The 22050-nt window shown below is 41.0% G+C and overlaps 1 protein-coding gene across 3 annotated transcripts in view; it reads left to right on the top strand.

Annotated features, from left to right (window-relative positions):
- The window catches only part of pex5lb (peroxisomal biogenesis factor 5-like b), a 151394-nt gene that overhangs the window by 113661 nt on the left and 15683 nt on the right, over positions 1 to 22050 (top strand). For all 3 annotated transcript variants that reach the window (XM_029704018.1, XM_029704017.1, XM_029704016.1), the window contains 2 exons: positions 7637 to 7753; positions 20792 to 20935. In XM_029704018.1, coding sequence (XP_029559878.1) covers positions 7637 to 7753; positions 20792 to 20935 — 261 coding nt within the window. The remainder of the gene's footprint in view (positions 1 to 7636; positions 7754 to 20791; positions 20936 to 22050) is intronic.

Below are 22050 nucleotides of genomic sequence, written 5' to 3'. Positions count from 1 at the left end.
GCTATGTAGTGTCTTGGACCGTTGCGCCACTCAGACGCTGTATAATGTGACCGGTCGGGAGTGGCCTACAGTAAGAGCAAATAATCCTGACAAAATAAATAAAGAGTAACACCAGTTTTAGTAAGTAATACTGAAGTTGTGCACAATTATCAGTTTCTATGTAGGTTTATGTTGCCCATTCATTGTCAGTTAGAGACACAGTAGGACCCAAAAGCATAATCAATGCTCTAACTCCCCCTTGCGCTGGTCTGGAGCAATAAAGTGGTGACGCAGGGTACCGAACTAAACCACAAATTACCGCAGCATAATCACAAAACTTTTATTACACAAATTACCTTTAAGTACCGCAGCATAATCAATGCTCTAACTCCCTCTTGCACTGGTGTGGAGCAATGAAGTGGTGACGTAGGGTACTGTACTGAACCACACATTACCTCTATGTACCGCAGCATAATCAATGCTCTAACTCCCTCTTGCACTGGTGTGGAGCAATGAAGTGGTGACGTAGGGTACTGTACTGAACCACACATTACCTCTATGTACCGCAGCATAATCAATGCTCTAACTCCCTCTTGCACTGGTCTGGAGCAATGAAGTGGTGACGTAGGGTACTGTACTGAACCACACATTACCGCAGCATAATCATAAAACTTTTAGTGGAGCAACCACTGTACTCATTCAAGGGTTTTTCTTGTTTTTACTATTTTCTACATTGTAGAATAATAGTGAAGACGTCAAAGCTATGAAATAACACATATGGAATCATGTAGTAATCAAAATATTTAGTAGCCACCTTTTGCCTTGATGACAGCTTTGCACACTCTTGGCATTCTCTCAACCAGCTTCATGAGGAAATCTTTTCCAACAGTCTTGAAGGAGTTCCCACATATGCTGAGTGCTTGTTGGCTGCTTTTCCTTCATTCTGCGGTCCAACTCATCCTAAACCATCTCAATTGGGTTGAGGTCGTGTTATTGTGGAGTCATCTGATGCAGCACTCCATCACTGTCCTTCTTGGTCAAATAGCCCTTACACTGCCTGGAGGTGTGTTGGGTCATTGTCCTGTTGAAAAAAAAATGATAGTCCCACTAAGCAAATGGGATGCAGAATTCTATGGTAGCCATGCTGGTTAAGTGTGCCTTGAATTCTAATTAAATCACTGACAGTGTCACCAGCAATTCACCATCACACCTCCTCCTCCATGCTTCACAGTGGGAACGACACATGCGAAGGTCATCCGTTCACCTACTCTGCATCTCACAAAGACACGGCTTTTGGAACAAAAATTCTCAAATTTGGACTCGTCAGCCCAAAGGACAGATTTCCACCAGTCTAATGTCTATTGCTCGTGTTTCTTGGCCCAAGCAAGTCTCTTCTTATGATTGGTGTCCTTTAGTAGTGGTTTCTTTGCAGCAATTCGACCATGAAGGTCTTATTCACTCAGTCTCCTCTGAACAGTTGATGTTGAGGTGTGTCTGTTACTTGAACTCTGAATCATTTATTTGGGCTGCAATCTGAGGTGCAGTTAACTCCATAGAACGTATTCTCTGCAGCAGAGGTAACTCTGGGTCTTCCTTTCCTGTGGCGGTCCTCATGAGAGCCAGTTTCATCATAGCGCTTCATGGTTTTTGTGACTGCACTTGAAGAAACTTTCAAAGTTCTTGAAATTTTCCAGGTTGACTGACCTTAATTTCTTAAAGTAATGATGGACTGTCGTTTCTCTTTGCTTATTTGAGAATTTCTTGCCATAATATGGACTTGGTCTTTTACCAAATAGGGCTATCTTCACATTCCAGGTGACTACCTTATGAAGCTGGTTGAGAGAATACCAAGACTGTGCAAAGCTGTCATCAAGGGAAAGGGTGGCTACTTTGAAGAATCTCAAATATTTAAAAAAAAACTTTTTTGGTTACCACATGATTCCATGTGTGTTATTTTATAGTTTTGATGTCTTTATTATTATTCTACAATGTAGAAAAAAGTAAAAATAAAGAAAAAACCCTGAATGAGTAGGTGTGTCAACTTTTGACTGGTACTGTATGTGAAATAATCTCTTGTGGCATCATGTTCTCTAAATATCACTATCCCCATTTTTTTTTTTTTACTTTTGGTTATAGGTTTTGCCATGAGCCAAAATACGCATTTATCTATTTCATTGATTTACTGTTTAGCTGATTGCCAGCTTTTCAGGCAATTGAGAAATAGATACACCTCCTCAATCAAGAAAGCTAAATCATGCTACTTTCTATCTCATATTCTGATGGTGTCCCGTCTAAATTTTGGAAAACAGTTAAAGCACTAAAGCGCGGAAATTAATCTCCCTCCCTGCCTATTTACTGAGAAACATTTGATAAGTGATTATTTTAATCAATGTGTTATCTCCGCAGGACTTTTATTTGAAAGAAATGGTTTAATTTACCCTGATCAGTCAATCGACTGCTTTTCCCTCTCCCAGCCTCTAGTTGGCATGATGGAAGATCCATCAACTTCTGGGGCTAATTTGCTTGATCCTTTCTTGCTGCAGCATTCTGCTCCTCTAATTGTAGAATTAATGACACATTTTTAACCTGACAATTATCTTGGGTGCTATCCCTAGGGTCTGGAAGGCTGCCCATGTGCTTCCTCTCCATAAAGGTGGTGACCGCTCTGACTATTGAAAAATGTTCAATCTTTAATCAACACAGCTTAGATATTTTCCAGTGTCCATCAGTCTGGTTTCGGGCCAGCACTATATCTGCTTCTTCTTTGGTGATAAATTACATTGTAAATTGCTTGGACAAAAGGCAGCATTGTGCTGCCCTTCTTATAGGCCTGTGGAAGGCTTTCGACACTTGACCTGCCACCATTATTAATTTGTAGGCTGTCTGAAATTGGCCTGGCTTAGGCAGCCTGCATTTGGTTTGAAAACTACCTGACAGACAGGACACAATGTTATTCTTCTGATGGTGTTAAGTCAGGGTTCCTTGAGAGGAATGGGATGCCTTTCATTAAATAGCAGAAAACAAATAATTCAGTCAACATTCATACCGGTTATAGGTTATGGTGATATCGCTGATATGAATGCAGCTGCCACTGTGCTGAAGCCACTACACTTTATTACGGGTGACAGGTTCAGTGCACATCACTGCTTTCTGTATCAGAAAGTAGACTGGCCCTCTTTGAAGTCTTGTAGATTGATGCATTGCACTCTATAAAGCCCTCTTGCATAGACTTCCGTCGTGCTTTGTTGGGAACCTACAGACATACGAGCTACCATACTCGACCTCAGGGATGGTTTACTCTGGAGATCCCTTCCATCTCCACTGAGTTAGGTAAATCTGCTTTTTTTTTACACCTTACTTATGGAATAATCTCAAACTCTCTCAAATTGGAAGAATTGGTGACTAGGGCAAGTCAGGTGGCTGATTGAGGACATTTTTACTACAGGGCTCATCTGTAAAATAGACCTTGGTCTCAGCAGACTGTCCACAAAAAGGTTACTTAAAAAAAAGTTCATCAGAAGATTTGGCAATGTATTTGTTTCTTCTGTTCCCATTGAAGATGGCTTCTTTCCAAATATAGCGTATCTATCTATTGAGGCTAATTTGAACTGACAAGACCCACATTTAGCAGCGGGAGAAATATGCTTCAGTAAATGGGTGAAATTATGGATTTTTGTTCAAATCGCAGTGTGTTGTCTTGGACAGAGGCCAGTGGGGGCATGCAAACACAAGCAAAACACGCAATTGGAGTCGATTTTTCTCAGGGTCTGAATACTTTTAATAAATATGTAAACATTTCTAAGTACCTGTTTTCACTTTGTCATTCTGGGGTATTGTGTGTAGATTGATTTTAGAAAAACATATGTTTAATCCATTTTAGAATAAGGCTGTAACGTATCAAAATGTGGAAAAAGTGAAGGGGTCTGAATACTTTCCGAATGCACTAACTTGGTCCTTGCAAGTTTGTGGATATTAGGGCTGACCCCATTTAGGCAACTGGTCAATTGTTTGTCGATTGGTTTTGGTTGACAGATTATTTTTGTTGAGGGGCCCATGAGACAGCTGTCTGATTCGTGCCTGTCTCAGTGGACTAATCCATTGCGGAGGCCGCGGGAATGTCAGTCTGTATGGCTATCGTAGAGAGGGGAACAAACCGCGGCGTGTTGATTGCTCATGATGATATTTATTATAACTCAAAACACTAAAGGAAAAATAACAAAGAGAAAAAAAACAAAAGCGCACAGTTCTGTCAGGTACATAGACTAAACAGAAGATAACTACCCACAAACACAGGTGGAAAAAAACCCTACTTAAGTATGATCTCCAATTAGAGACGAGGACCAGCTGCCTCTAATTGGAGATCATCCCAAAAAACAACAACATAGAAATAGAAAACTAGAACTAAACAGATATAGAAAAACACAAAACAACCCGTCACGCCCTGACCTACTTACTGTACCATAGAAAATAACATCTTACTATGGTCAGGACGTGACACAGTCCATAACTCTAAGACAGGCATCTGCAACATAAGGCACACGCGAGGGTATTTGCCTTGGCACGCCAAGCAATTTTATAATATTAAGAAAATAAGTGAAATTGCATTAGTTTCAAAATTGTATTGGTTTTTCCATAAATAGCTTCTGCTTTGGACATGACACCATTTGTTAAGTATTCCTTAGGCCTACAGTATGTGTGAAGATAATGTGTCTTGGGTATCATTTTAAATTTGACTGTACGCTTGTTTATTTCATGTGTAACTCTTCGTTGTTGTTTGTGTTGCACTGCTTTATATTGGCCAGGTCACAGTTGTAAATGAGAATTTGTTCTCAACTAGCTTACCTGGTTAAATAAAGGTGAAATGAAAAAAAAAAAATGTTGAGTCAAGAAGAAGGGGAATGTGGCTAAGATGCACAAGGCACGTCTCTCTCCAGAATGCGATCTGTCCTGCCAATTCGTGCACGTTCATTGTTTCATACCTTAATTGTGTGAATGGTTTTCCCTTTGATTGTTAGTGTCTATCAATTCCCCATTACATACACTATATATACAAAAGTATGTGGACTCCCCTTCAAATTAATGGATTCGGCTATTTCAGACACACTTGTTGCTGACAGGTGTACAAAATCGAGCACACAGCCATGCAATCTCCATAGTTTGTTAAGTGGAATGTCTAGGAGCAACAACGGCTCAGCCGCGAAGTGGTAGGCCACACAAGCTCACAGAACTGGACAGCCAAGTGCTGAAGCTTGTAGCTTGATAGTGAGTGTTGCAACCGAGGACAGACGATTTGCCTGTCCTCGGTTGCAACACTCACTACCAAGTTCCAAACTGCCTCTGGAAGCAAAGTCAGCACAAGAACGGTTCGTTGGGGGCTTCATGAAATGGATTTCCATGGCCGAGCATCCGCACACAAGCCCAACATCATCATGCGCAATGCCAAGCGTCGGCTGAAGTGGTGTAAAGCTCGCCGCCATTGGACTCTGGAGCTGTGGAAAGACGTTTTCCGGAGGGATGAATCACACTTCACCATCTGGAAGTCTGACGGACGAGTCCCTGCAGCAATGTTCCAACATCTAGTGGAAAGCCTTCCGAGAAGAGTGGAGGCTGTTATAGCAGGAAAGGGGGGACCAACTCCATATTAATGCCCATGATTTTGGAATGAGATGTTCGACAACCACGTGTCAACATACTTTTGGTCATGTAGTGTGTATCACCAGTAGTACATTTACCATAAATCCCCATCATTTCTAATCTACAATGTTTCTTTGGTTTCGGTAATTTCTGTTAATACATTCAATAGGCTATATTATTTCTACAGTCATTTACTGTTCTCATTATCGGAGTGGCCACGTTGTTTGCAGAGCTCACAACCTATGCTACACTTGTAAGACACGTTTTGGTTTATTTCATTTACTAGTTTTGTCAATTTATTCATTGTCTTTTGTTTGGAGCGCTCCTGTCAATGTTGAGTAAGGACGCGCACCTGATTGTGCATAGAGGTAGGCATAGGCTACCTAGCCTGCGCGTAAATGTATAAATGTGCCCATTTGGGGATGTGCCCATTTGGGGATGTATAAATGTGCCCATTTGGGATTGTCTTAACTCACCACCACTAATGAACTGTGGGGCTTCTCAAAGTAATTGTGTCTTCACCTTAAACAGCAAGTAAAGTCTGTTTTTACATCTATTGAGAATGACAATAGTTCCTCAATGTATTAGAAAATCTTTCCAGCTCTCTCCCTTTCGATAACCACCGAGCCTCTGGGTGAAAGGGAAAAATGTCATGCCCTTATCCAGTGGGCCGGACCCAGTTGATAGTTGATACAATATTTCAAGTTCGTTGTAGACAGGCGGTGTAGAGAGATGAATGCGATTCAAAGAACCTGAACAAACTGCCATGCGTAGCCAATGTGATTTATAGGACATTTATTTTTATTAGGGTATTTTCTACCTAAAATGTTTTTATTTGTAGGTTTTCTTTTACGTAGTTGGCAATACAAGTTACTTGCATTGTTATATAGGCCTCTCTCTGTGTTCTGCACTAAGTTATTTATCTGCTAATGGCTCACGGTTTAGGCTATCTCTTCAATGTGTTCATTTGGCAGAGGCAGGTGCTCTTGCATTAGATTGATTTGTATAATTTTCATTTCGATTTAGATAGAATTTAGATTAACTACATGACAATGATTTTGAGATACTAAGATGTTATAAAAATGTAAATGAAACTGCTCCATGAAAATGCTTTTGAAAATCATAACTTGCATGCAGATCGGTAGAAATGGTAAGAGAAATTGTAAATTCCACATGAAAAAGGTTGCCGACCCCTGATGTAGCCTATTACCGGCAACTTCAGGAGTTTAACGGCAGAATCTGCGAAGGCCTGTAGCAGCAGGAGTAGGAGAGTTGGGAACATTTTTCTTCAAATTCTTTTTATTTTTATCTTGATCTCTGGCTCTCTCTTGAGTCATTTGTGTGTGTTAATTATTTCATCAAACAGTGTGCTTAAACATCAGACAAGCTCAGTGCATATAGTTGATTTTATTAAAACGTTTATAAATGAAAAAATACACGTTTTAAAATGTCTACCAATTGACTGGTCGAAAGAACAGATGACCCTCTGTCAACCAAGATATTATTTTGGGTCGGGGACAGCGAATAATGGTTAGAATGGAAATAGCTCATTGAAGATTTGGAAGAGAATGGTACATAAAGCCAATGACCCAATCCTAAACTATTCCATTGCTTTTACCTCTCTAGACCCTTTAATTGTTGACCCTCCCTATTAGCTCTAACTAGCATTGTATTTATACTTTTTTTGTATTGTCACAAACACCGAAGGCTATGTGGAGTTTATACCATATTGCTTACACTAGAGTTGTCTTCAATATGAACGAAACGGAAGAAAACAGACCAATAATGAGTGAAACGGGGATATCCTATGTGAAAAAGGTGAAACGTTCATTTTCTGTTGAGAAACAGTTTGCTACAGTGTGCTCTAATGAACATGACCCTGTAGTATCTAGCTCCCATTAGATCCCATAAGGGTGTCACCAAGGGCCATGGCCATGGGATATGTCCTGTGGATGATTATGGGATTGGGCCATTGTGAAGCAGAAATCAATTCCAACACCTCTTTCTCTTCTGTTCTCATCAGTCGGACACAGAGTTCTGGGATAAGATGCAGGCAGAATGGGAGGAACTGGCTCGCCGGAATTGGCTCGAGGAAGAAAATGAAGGCCCGATACCACCCAGCAACTCTCCAATTGAGAAGGTAAACTCCCCCAACACCTAATTCTTTCCTCAACACTAATACTAATCTGGAAAAATCTCCCATCAGTTTCCAATATCATTTACTGAACTTTCCCACCAATCCCAAAATGTATTCACAAAATGTCTATCCATTCAAAGAGATGCAATTACTGACCATAATCCCTGATACTAATCGCTGATATTACCCCCCAAAATAACCTTTTAAAACCACAAGCGAGGGTACAAAACACCATCCCTTCCTCAAAGCTATCTAATCCAAGATTTTACATGGAGAAAAACAGTAATCACGATGTAATCACCAAACCTTTGAATTCATCTTCAACCTATCACTAACCTAGGAATCTCACACCTGCACTCATTTGGGATAGGTAGTGTAGAGCTAACATGAGAAAGTGATGTGTTGCTTCAAATGACAGACCACTGATGGTTGATACTTAATCTACAATTCTCTCAACTCCCTCTATTGTCTCAATTGGAACAGATTGTTGCTCAAATGTTGAGATCACAATAATGAGGGAGAAAAAAGGAGAGGGAGGAAGAGAAGACAGAGAGAGGGGAGAGGGAAAGGGGCAGTAGTGGAATAGTAAACAACTATCCCCCATTGGTTTAACAGTCTTATTAATAACATACATTGGCTTGTTATTTTCTTTGCTGTCAATATGTTTCCTCCTGGAATTATTATTATTTTTAAATCTGAAAGGTTGTGTTTCACATTCATTCATCAAAATAATGCTGCAGTTGTCGCTCCAGTTGATATATAATAATAACTACCCACCATAACACATAATGCCCCAACCATATTCTGCCAGAATATATTGTAAAAATGTATATGACAATAAACATACCGGTATATTAAATCAGCATCCGTTCCCCAAAAATCATTTATATTGCTATTACGTTATGTTATTACTTGCATCATAATTCATTTTTTTTATATAGGTTATTCACCCTCAATGGTAAAGACCTCCATATATCGGAGGGTTGCTGTCAACAGCATCGAACAAGGCTCTAATTTTCTATAAATACATTTCAAATACCCCTAGGACCAAACAGACTGTCACGGGCGTCGTAAGGAGTGGACCAAAATGCAGCGGGTAAAGCGCTCATCTTCTTATTTATTAAAGGAAAAACACTTAAACAAAACAAATGACGAAAACAGTCCAATAAGGTGCACAGACTATACTGGAAACAACCACCCACAAACACAAGTGAAAAACGAACACTTAAATATGGCCTCCAATTAGAGACAACAACAACCAGCTGCCTCTAATTGGAGGTCATTGAAAAACACAACATAGAAAACTAGAATAAACATAGAAATAGAAAATATAGAACATAAATCAAAAACCCCGAAACACACAAAACAAACACCCCCTGCTACGCCCTGACCAAACTACAATAACAAATAACCCCTTTTACTGGTCAGGACGTGACAGTACCCCCCCCCCAACAAAGGTGCAGACCCGAACGTACCTCAAAACAAAAACCCCACAAAATTGAACCCCAAACTTAAAGGGAGGGAAGGGAGGGTGGCCACCGTCAACGACGGCTACCGTGCAACACCCCCCCCAATTCTCCAACTACGGAGGTGGCTCTGGCTCCGGCCTTAGTCCCCATTCTAACCTGCCCACCCCCGCTGAAGGCTCAGGGCTGTAGACCACTGCTGAAGGCTCTGGGCTGAGGTGCGTCACTGGAGACCTCGGGCTGAGGTGCGTCGCTGGAGACCTCGGGCTGTGGTGCGTCGCTGGAGACCTCGGACTGTGGGCCGTCTCTGCAGGCTCCGGACTGTGGGCCGTTTCTGCAGGCTCCGGACTGGAGGCGCCAGACTATTGGCACGCACCTCAGGGCTAGTGCGAGGAGCAGGAACAGGACATACTGGACTGGGCAGGTGCACTAGAGGCCTGATGCGTGGGGCTGGCTTTGGAGGCGCCAGAACAGTAACACGCACCACAGGGCTAGTGCGAGGAGCAGGAACAGGATACACTGGGTCTTGAAGATGCACTGGAGGTCTGGAGCGCACAGCCTGCACAACCCGTCCTGGCTGAGTTGTCACTGTAGCCCTGCACAGGCAGAGTGCTGGCACAGGGCGAACTGAGCTGTGCTGAGGAATGATGGCTGCTGTGCGTAGAGCAGGCGCAGGATAGCCTGGGCCTAGGAGACGCACTGGTGGCCAGATATGCTGAGCAGGCATACTCCTTCCTGGCTGGATGCCCACTCTAGCACGGCACTTGCGGGGGGCTGGTATCAACCGCACCGGACTGTGCGTGCGGATGGGCGAGTCTGTGCACACTTCCGCATAGCACGGTGCTCTCCATGCCAAACGCTCCCCATAATAAGCACGAGGAGTTGGTTCAGGTCTATTGCCTGACTTACCCCAACTCCCCGTGTGCCACCCCCCAAAAAAATTCTGGGGCTGCCTCTCAGGCTTCCTTGCCAGCCGTGTTCCCTCATAACTTCGCCGTTGGTCCTTTTTTCCTGCTGCCTCCGCTCTTCTGATAGCCTCCAAATGTTCCCATGGGAGGTGATACCTTACGGCCAGGATCCCTTCCCACGTTTAGGATCCCTTGCCGTCCAGGATGTCCTGCCATGTCCAGTCCAAATAGCTCTCCTTCTGCTCCTTCCTCCGCTCCTTGGTCCTTCTTTGGTGGGTGGTTCTGTCACGGGCGTCGTAAGGGAGTGGACCAAAATGCAGCGGGTAAAGTGCTCATCTTCTTATTTATTAAAGGAAAAGCACTTAAACAAAACAAACGACGGAAACAGTCCAATAAGGTGCACCGACTATACTGGAAACAACCACCCACAAAACACAAGTGAAAAATGAACACACTTAAATATGGCCTCCAATTAGAGACAACAACAACCAGCTGCCTCTAATTGGAGGTCATTGAAAAACACAACATAGAAAACTAGAATAAACATAGAAATAGAAAATATAGAACATAAATCAAAAACCCTAAAACACATAAAACAAACACCCCCTGCCACGCCATGACCAAACTACAATAACAAATAACCCCTTTTACTGGTCAGGACGTGACACAGACCTGGGTTTAAATACATAAAGTATTTCAATATTTGTATTTGAAAATTCAATTTTCTGTGTTTTTGAGTTTTTTTTAAATGCATGTCAATACTTTACTTGTATTTTCAAAGGAACTTTGTCTAAATACTTACTTCAAATAATTGAAATACAATTTATAGTATTTCAACCCAGGTCTGGTAAATACTCGTTTGTATAATGGGTAACGACTTACTTTGACTACATATCCATAACACCTGCATTACACATCTATAAGCATTTCATGAACGTGTTATAACAGGTCCAAACCACATTGTTAAAGGTTAATTAAATACATCCATAGGATAGCTATACCACATTCATGTCATGGTATGCAAGAGCTCATATTTATGTATCTTAATAGATGCCTCATTACAATGACAGCATAGTGTCATCATTATGGCTTTTCTCAAAAGTGTGTTTCTGACATTTCCCCCAATGGACTTACCTTACCTTCTTCTTCTCACTGAGGTCAATGGTGCATAAAGATCCCCACAGGGTTGAATCCTCGGGGTAAATTTTACGGTTCAAACTGTGTAGTTCTCATTCGTACCTCATTAACAGCCCTCTACATCACAATTAAGTTGGTCATACTGGTCTTTAACGCACACATGAAGGGTCTATTTATGAATTCTCTGCAGTCAAAGTAGTCATCAATTTTCCCATTCATAGCTAAGCACTTCATGGTAATTAACTGAGCAGTTTGCCACTCTGATCTATAAAACCAACATTAAAGGTCTGTGTATGGATTCTGTGCAGTCAATATACTGCCATTTCTGTTTTCCCATTTATAAACATGCCTCAGTTATCAAAAAGAATACGGACACAACACAAAATGTTAAAAGGATCCTTCAGGATTTTGGCAATTAAGCCCTTTATCTACTTCCCCAGAGTCAGATGAACTCATGGATACCATGCATCCAGTATGAAGGAAGTTAGAGTTTTTCTAGTCAATGCTAACTAGTGATAGCATAGACTTTCAGTCATTGCGCTATCTACCAGCACACTAACGCTAGTTAACAACTTCCTTCAAACTGCACTCAGAGATAAAAATTGTATCATCTGACTCATTGCCAAAATCCAGAAGTATCCCTTTAAAGGAAATATGCACATTTTATTTCAATTTTCCAGATGTAACACAGAAAACAATTGCTGAAGAATCCTACTATTGACATTTTTAATTTTGACTTTTATTGAATAAATTTAACAAATATGAATATTCAAAGCATTCAAATCAAGTTCCACATTTCAGACTCATAGCAATAACTATGAGGAAAACGTACTAACACAGGGTGGTAAAGCTAGCTAGCATTTCCCCCTTAATTAAAGGGTCCGCATGGTCAATCCGGCCTCCGCAGAAATCAGAGCATTCATACTTCTTGCACTTTGCGGAGCAGAACAGAGCTGTTGTGAAGGAATTTGTCGTCAAGGAAGTGGGTAGCTGCAGCCCAATATGGTGACTGGAGTTTGGGCGAGTTTATTAGGAGCAGCTACTCTTCCTGGAGTCCACATAAAATACAGTAATGGACAAGAACGAAATAAGATATTTAATTAAAATAAGCGTTATATATAGGAAAGTCACCAAGAGACAACAAAAATACTATTTACACACGATTCATACATATTCATATGTACAGTACAGTTAAATTAGATCTTTAGAAAGAGTGGTGGCGCTGTGATACAAGATGTTTTTTCCGTTTTTTAAAACCTTGCTTTTTTGCCTGAGTAACCTCTGGTGGCAGAGCATTCCACGATGACATGGCTCTATACATAACTGAGTAACCTCTGGTGGCAGAACATTCCATGATGACTTGACTCTATATATAACTGAGTAACCTCTGGTGGCAGAGCATTCCACGATGACATGGCTCTATATATAACTGAGTAACCTCTGGTGGCAGAGCATTCCACGATGACATGGCTCTATACATAACTGAGTAACCTCTGGTGGTAGAGCATTCCACGATGACATGGCTCTATATATAACTGAGTAACCTCTGGTGGTAGAGCATTCCACGATGACATGGCTCTATATATAACTGAGTAACCTCTGGTGGCAGAGCATTCCACGATGACATGGCTCTATACATAACTGAGCAATGCATTAAATCTGTTTATTATTTGGGTGCCGTGAAGAAACCCAGCGAGTGTGTGTGTCAAAAGGAGTGGGTGTATGAAAAGCGAATCGGCTAATTGGGCTGATTTTTTGCCACTTGAGGCAGTTTTGCGTGGCTGATTGGGCTGCACGGCAAGTCGATAAGCCGGTGCGAATGACAAGTGTATCGGCATGCCTGCCGAACTGAGGTGCTTCTCACTGGGCAGCTGTATCACGGAATCGCAGCCTACACAAGAAATAGCTAATATTGATAACCATCTAGATGTCACCTTGATACAGTGGGGGGGAAAAGTATTTGATCCCCTGCTGATTTTGTACGTTTGCCCACTGACAAAGAAAGGATCCGTCTATAATTTTAATGGTAGGTTTATTTGAACAGTGAGAGATAGAATAACAACAAAAATATCCAGAAAAACGCATGTCAAAAATGTTATGAATTGATTTGCATTTTAATGAGGGAAATAAGTATTTGACCCCCTCTCAATCAGAAAGATTTCTGGCTCCCAGGTGTCTTTTATACAGGTAACGAGCTGAGATTAGGAGCACACTCTTAAAGGGAGTGCTCCTAACCGCAGCTTGTTACCTGTAAAAAAGACACCTGTCCACAGAAGCAATCAATCAATCAGGTTCCAAACTCTCCACCATGGCCAAGACCAAAGAGCTCTCCAAGGATGTCAGGGACAAGATTGTAGACCTACACAAGGCTGGAATGGGCTACAAGACTATCGCCAAGCAGCTTGGTGAGAAGGTGACAACATTTGGTGCGATTATTCGCAAATGGAAGAAACACAAAAGAACTGTCAATATCCCTCGGCCTGGGTGTCCATGCAAGATCTCACCTCGTGGAGTTGCAATGATCATGAGAATGTTGAGGAATCAGCCCAGAACTACACAGGAGGATCTTGTCAATGATCTCAAGGCAGCTGGGACCATAGTCACCAAGAAAACAATTGGTAACACACTATGCCGTGAAGGACTGAAATACTGCAGCGCCCGCAGTGTCCCCCTGCTCAAGAATACATATACATGCCCGTCTGAAGTTTGCCAATGAACATCTGAATGATTCAGAGGACAACTGGGTGAAAGTGTTGTGGTCAGATGAGACCAAAATGGAGCTCTTTGGCATCAACTCAACTCGCCGTGTTTGGAGGAGGAATGCTGCCTATGACCCCAAGAACACCATCCCCACCGTCAAACATGGAGGTGGAAATATTATGCTTTGGGGGTGTTTTTCTGCTAAGGGGACAGGACAACTTCACCGCATCAAAGGGACGATGGACGGGGCCATGTACCATCAAATCTTAGGTGAGAACCTCCTTCCCTCAGCCAGGGCATTGAAAATGGGTCGTGGGTGGGTATTCCAGCATGACAATGACCCAAAACACACGGCCAACGCAACAAAGGAGTGGCTAAATAAGAAGCACATTAAGGTCCTGGAGTGGTCTAGCCAGTCTCCAGACCTTAATCCCATAGAAAATCTGTGGATGGAGCTGAAGGTTCGAGTTACCAAACGTCAGCCTCGAAACCTTAATGACTTGGAGAAGATCTGCAAGGAGTGGGACAAAATCCCTCCTGAGATGTGTGCAAACCTGGTGGCCAACTACAAGAAACGTCTGACCTCTGTGATTGCCAACAAGGGTTTTGCCACCAAGTACTAAGTCATGTTTTGCAGAGGGGTCAAATACTTATTTCCCTCATTAAAATGCAAATCATTTTATAACATTTTTGCGTTTTTCTGGATTTTTGTTTTGTTATTCTGTCTCTCACTGTTCAAATAAACCTACCATTAAAATTATAGACTGATCATTTCTTTGTAAGTGGGCAAACGTACAAAATCAGCAGGGGATCAAATACTTTTTTCCCCCACTGTACATACAGTCTACTACTCAATTGGGAGGGCATGAACGGCAACAACCCCGGGACACAGTGCTCTTCGCTCCCGCTTGCCAAGCACTACTGACCGGCAATGGCGTGGGAAGTATAGCTACCTAGTAGCCAATATCAGGGTGACAGTCGCAGTAAGCATACAACACATACAAGAAACAGTACACCCATCATCAGTACTTTTAATCAAAAATAAACAATCGTCACTTTTATAGCTGAAAATGTATAATTATTTCTGTAACAGTGCAATACGACTCAGACTCATCCTCTGGCTTCAAAGCAAAAGTCCAAACTCTCGCCGTATGGTTGCTCAACGTATGGTAGTTGCGTGTTAACTTAAAGGGGGAAAAAACTCAATCAAAACCGTCTAACCTATAGATAGTAGAGCGCTTGAAACACCCGCTCCTTTCCACACGCCCACTACTTTCCTTTCAACACACCCACTTGCCCATACTCCGGTCACCATATTGGGCTGCAGCTACCCCTTTCTCCTGCCGTGAAGCTAATCAGAAGGAGAATGTGAGAGGTCAGTGAAATATCACTTCCTGTTGACCTCTCGCTTTGACAAAAAAATGTAGTTAACCTTTTTGTTCACTATTTCATGACTGACATTGTACGTTTGCACATTTAAATTAACAAAAATAGCTAATAAGAACCCTGGGCTGTCGACCAGAAGTGATGTCATACTGACCTTTCACATTCTCTTCTGCAGTCAAAACCGTTATTTTATACCTCAATGGTCAAAATAAAACCAACTGATTCCTGTCTCTTAATTTGTCCCATTTCAAAAGGTTCATAATGTGCCAAAGTAGAATGGAAATAGTGAAATAAATGTTTAATGAGTTTTATGACTATTAACGTGTTGACATTGTGCCAGGGGCTTAGCTAGCTAGCTACATTAGTGATAGCGCTGAAGCCCCTAGAGGGCGTAGTTCTTCCTGATGTCGTATTACTGCTAGGTGTGGACACAGTCAGCCCAGCCGGTAATACACTTGTGTCCCACATGGACCGGCTCATACATAAAACATCATCCATTCAGGCTGCAAAGGCATTGTTAACTCGATTTAAAGTAGCAGATAATGGACCCTGTCATATATTTATGTAGTTGGTGCTGTAGATTAACTAATGAGTTCTAACGGGAAAAATGGGTTCTAACTTCGAAAAGTTTACAACTGTACAATTTATGCTCCCCGCATATAAAAACCACAAAGACTGATGGAAAGCTCAGAAAGCAAGATCGTAATTTCTATGACTCACACAGTGGATGAACATATTGCCTGTAGCCTGGTGTGCACCAAGTGGCATGTTTCTACAATATTCATAACATACTGACACATTTACAATCTTTATAGAATAAAAATCTATTTTCATCGATTAGATGTGAAAAAACATATTTAAGTGAACATTAGCAAAGAGATGAAACAGAAAGTGAATTCTCACCTCCTTCTCTCCCAGGTGATATTCTATCACTGGCTAGGTTTAGGATATTTACTAGCTCATACCAGTGTCAAACTTAGCTATGTTATCAACATTTGGCAGTATACAAACCAAATCTAGCTCACTTATTTTGCCAGCTCGAAAGAAACAGCCACAAATTAATTCAAAAATGGAGGAAGAGAATAGCTAGCTATAGCAAGCTAATGTTAGCTTAGCTGATGCTTCTTCAACAAGAAGCAACTGTGACAACATTGATCCTAAGAGTAAGATAACATTTTTTTATAAATAAAACTTTCCCATTGAGCAAAATCCACAATCCACCCCTCCAAAGAAAGCCTGGCTCCAGGGCTTCTCAGAAATTCCACCAGATCCGCGATTGAATCCATGGCCGAAGCTTTGCATTTCAGTTTAGCCTGCACTCGGCAGGCCGTATAGAAAACTCCCCTGGAGCCACAGAACGGCCAAATGATCTGCCATCAGTCCAGTGTAGGGAATATCTTTGAGATGCCCTAGCCCGTAGCTGATTTCGGAATACAATTCTGCTGGAGGGGTCTCGTCAACCCACGCGGATCCATCTGACAAGCCATCCACACACAGTCCCTCAGTCGCAGCCAAAACTACTCTTTCCCATACGCTTGTACTATCTACTGTATGACAGCACAAGCAGTTAGCTACCAACAACTGGCAGGCATGTTTACATTTGGTTAGTTTGTGTTATTTAGATGGAAAACGTGAGCTAAATACGGTAGCTCTGTAGTTACTCTTAGAAAAAAAGATTCCAAAAGGGTTCTTCAGCTGTCCCCATAGGAGAACCCTTTTTGGTTCCAGGTAGAACCCTTTTGCTTTCATGTACATGGAACCAAGAGTGTTCTACCTGCAACCAAAAAGGGTTCTTCATAGGGTTCTCCTATGGGGACAGCCAAAGAACCCTTTAAGGTCCTTGACCTTTAGGTCTTTCCCTTACCCTGTTCACTTCCATGCTCACTGAAGCCCATAAAAATGCTTGTTCTCTGCTGATGCTGCTGGCTGTTTGAGATGCTTTAGAATAGGGGTGTGCCGATCTCATTGTATTCGTAATTGTATCCATTTTATCACACTTTATAGTCGTAATCGTATTTATTCGTGATCAGACAACCCGGAAGTGTGCTGTAAATGCCTATACCACAAGTGCGCATTCACTGCATTGTTATGTTCCTTCACTCATTCACACACATTTTTAAATGACCCCGAAAGATGAAAATGCACATGATACTTACTTAGTTCTATTCAATTATTAATGAAATAGGCCAATAAATAGTACTACTACTGCCTGCATTTATTCCAGGCACATATTTAGATGAATGTAGGCTATATATTGTTGCACTTTTGAGATGAGCAAAACCTTTCTCTCCCGCAACTTATGTCAACATTTATTCAATACATTTAAAAAGGTATCTACATTTGTCATTTTATTTTCGAATGATCTGTCGCTCGGTAAACATGCCTGGGCGAGAATAAATAATAATAGCAAGCAAGCATGGGCTTGGATCATGACAAAATGACAGACGTCGTCAGCAGCAATGGAATAATTATACGGACAGACAACGTAGACCTACTAAACAACGCCAAGTAGACAGACAAAAACAACCATATGGCGTCAGCAAAGTCAACAGGAAATAACTAGATTGAACAACAATGACTAGCTACAGATTCTGATTCATGCATGATGTTTGAAGAAGGGGAGACGTGTGCACTGAGACGAGTGACTGAGTGAAATGGGGAAATGAGAGCAGAGTTGCTTGTTCTAATCCAATCGTTGCAGCAGGCTCAACTGATACTCCATTTTATACTCCATCTGATTCTTTACAGACAATATAACTAGCCAATAGTTGTTTAAAGCACACAGCGCTTAACACTGTTTGAGTGAAAGAGAGATGCATGCTGGCAGCTGAATTTTTTTTTTTTCTTTCACGGATTATTACAAAAAATACTTGTGTCATAATCGTATTCTGAAAATGTTCCATATCTGTTACGATACTCGTTTTGTCCGAGTACTCAGCACACCCCTACTTTAGAAGCCACGTTGATGGTAGGGACAGCATCCACTTTGAGAAGAAACTTCTTTCTGAAGCCCTCCTTCCATTATTGATATCCGTGAAAGTTTTCTGGGATGAAATGGACCCTGCAGATGGACGAGTAGACGCCCAATCCGACCACCTCATTCTCACAAATGTATTGAATTAAGATGAATTAAGTTTCCAAAGTTAGAGCTGATTTTGAAAACCTCAAACTCACCTTTTAAAACAACATTACAATACTATAACAATTGATTTAAGTTTGCAATTTGGGAATGTTTTCTTTGGGTTCTCGTAGTAATTATTATATGCATTTCTGGCATTAGGAAATAGGTGCTACACTCCCTTTAAAGGCTCGTTGGTGGGAAAAAAAACGGGGAAAATATTTGTAGTGTCTTAATAAAACACAGTTTTCCACCACCACGCTAGGGTGGCTAATGCTACTTGCTGGTGTTGCGGTCTGCGTTCGACCAGGGGTAAACAGACTCGCGATGTGCAACATCTGGTTGTCAGAAGTTGTCTGAAAATCTGAAAATGGTGGTGGAAAATTGTATTTTTGTTAAGACGGTAAGCATATTTTTACTAAGGAGCCATTAAATCAAGTTGAGGAAACCGACGTCTTTGCAGTTGAATGGAGGATGTTTTATGTACCAGCCGGGCCACGAGGGAAAGCAGTGTATTGCTGGCTGAGTACATTAAAGTCATACGTAAGATGATAAACGATGTAAAAGGAATAATATTGCCATCTTGTGGCCGGTTAGGCTACATTAGTGAATAATGGGCAAATGCTTTGCCTGACGACTCAAACGGAATTATTCCACTGCTCTATCGTTCGCTACATACATCAATCTGAGACTGCCATCAATGAAGTTGTTTGTGGTGACGTCAAAATGAGGGGTGTTGTAAAAAACGAATTAGTCAAAGACAATGACGAATTTTCAAAACGCCTCATTACTTATGCTTGTTCTTGCTCGACTAGTCAGGCGGTCTGGAAATCATCGGAGAGGTCATCAGAAGCAGACTCATTGTGGAAAAGAAACTAACATCTGTGGGCACGGCGTAGTGTTTGGCCGGAGCAAGGAGTTTGAGTAGCCAGGCAAGGAAATTCTAGCTAGCTGTACCACCCTGTGTTTATTTGGTTTACTCACTAAAAAAGTTATGGCTATGAGTCTGAAATGGGAATTTGAGTCTTTGTTAAATCTACTCAAGAATAGTCAATAGTAGGATTCATTTTCTATCAAATGTTCATATTTCCTTTAACATTCTGTGTTGTCTCACTTATCAAAAATAATATGGACACATGTTTATAAATGATTTATAAATGCTTTATGAATGGGAAAATAAAAATGACAGTACATTGACTGCATAGAAGCACTTCACAACTAAGCACTTCAGACCTTAAATGTTGGTGTTGTAGATCAGTGGCAAACTGCACAGTTAATTACCTTGAAGTGCTTCATTATAAATGCTTCATGGGAATGGGAAAATAGATTTAGCTTTACTTTGACTGCATAGAATTCCTACTTAGACCCTTCATGTGTACGTTATAGACTAGTATGACCAACTTAGGCCTAATTGTGATGTGGAGGGGTGTTAATGAGTTACGAAAGCGTTATGATATGACCCTCAACTACACTATTTGATCCATACAATTTACCCTGAGGATTCAACCCTGTGGGGGATCTTCATGCCCCATTGACCTCTGAGAAGGAGTAGTTATGGGCCTCTACTGGCCCATATATCAGCATCATTTTCTAAATGTGTTTGGGCCTTTTGCAATATTCACTAACACTGGTATGGCAGAAGCACACTTTTGAGAACATCCATAATGATAACACTACATTGTCGTTGTAATATGAGCTCTTGAATGACATGAATGTATTATTGATATGCTATTGATATATTTCACTAACCTTTAAAAATGTTGTTGGGACCTGTTATAACACGTTGATGAAATGCTTATAGATGTGTAATAAATGCGTTATGATATGCAGTCAAAGTAAATCTTTACCCTTGTGGTATGGAAGAAGAATCATTCATGAGCTGCATTATGGAGACTTAGCGTAAGTGTTGGGCAGTGGAGGGACAGTTAGGGCTGGTGCTGGTGCACACTGGTGCACACTGCTACCATGCCCTGAACACAATGCCTAACTTAATTTTCTACGGTTATAGAAATTCATCCATATAATTGGATGATTTGTAATAAAACGAGGTCCCCATGAATAACACATATTTGAATGCCTCACTGAGACAGTTATTACACAGAGGTGTTAACCTCACATATACTTATTGCAACTGATGTTACACGGTCGTGAAACAGTTATCATAAGATTATACATTTTTATTGTTTCATGAATTAACTGTTATACCGCAAATACCCTACTGTCAATTATGTCATATTAACCATGTACTTGTATTCGTATGACCATGCAGACATTATTTACACAAACGTATGCAATTAATTCAAAAAGATGCCTGTGATATTTACAGGGCTACTACTTTCACACCAACAACCCGTACAAAGAGTGGCCCAATGCTTTTGAGGAAGGGCAGCAGAAGGCCAGAGATGGAGACCTGAACAGTGCTGTCCTTCTACTGGAGGCGGCCATTTTGCAGGACCCTTCGGACTCGGAGGTAAAAGATCGTTGAGATCAGTGGTGTAGTGAAGGGTATACACAGGTATATGCCGTATACCCACATATTTTTCAGTGGGCATTGCGTATATTTATTTCTTAATCCCCACGATGCGTATCAAAGTAGTGTAATGGAAGTATACGTCGTAAAAATTAATAAGTGATGGAACAGATCAGAATGTTTAGCTTAAAATGATGATAAACTATTATTTATTCACATTTTAGGAGCAGCTATATACACACAGATGTAGGCTTACACGCAAATGTTCCAAAATGCAATTTGCGGAAAACATTATTCGAAAATGCGCACTGCACATGCAAGCGGTTTCATGGACAGAGATGGAAATAGCCGTTAGTTCGTGCATCTTAAGATCTCTCCTTTCTATCACAGGTTGCTAATAGTGCACAGCGATTAACCGACATTTCGTATGTGCACATTGCACAGTTTCTGTAGAGATACATCCGATCAAGCCAGAACTATGAGTTGTAGTTTCCAACATGCCAATATTCTATATAGTTTAGCGCAGAAAACATGGTAAAGCCTGCTACGAAAAAGAGACAGAAGAATGCTTCACAAGGTATCTCTACCTGAAAATACATGCTCTAAGTGATTGATAGTTGCAATTCAGCAGTCATAAAAAAATGCCTTATTTACTTTGAAGAACAAATACAATAGTGATTTTGTCAGTGGCAACAGCTCTATGGAGATGAGATGATGACTTGGAAGTCATCAAATAAAACAAATGTAATATGGACAACTGAAATAAAGTAATGTGAATAAATTATTAATAAGTGATAAGCAGTGATGTGCAGTCACTACCATCATGGGACTTTTATTAATTGTATTATTTTGTGTTGTTACTGCATTCAACCCACAAAATGCATAGTGCATTTAATGTTTAAAAACTGATATGGAAAACTGATCATTTTTTTATAATCCAACCGAAACCGAACCAACCTCAAAGCACTAATCGCTCAGCACTAATTTCTAATATGAATAGGATAATGCCTTTGGCTGATAGACAATGAAAGAAATTTGAAAGAAAACCAATATTACAGGAGAACGCATAGGAGGAAGTCTATAAAATAATTGCCTACACGTTTCTATGGTGGAAT

This window comes from Salmo trutta, chromosome 21 (assembly GCF_901001165.1).
Source record: "Salmo trutta chromosome 21, fSalTru1.1, whole genome shotgun sequence".
NCBI lineage: Eukaryota > Metazoa > Chordata > Actinopteri > Salmoniformes > Salmonidae > Salmo > Salmo trutta.
This window is presented reverse-complemented; position numbering and strand designations above follow the sequence as displayed.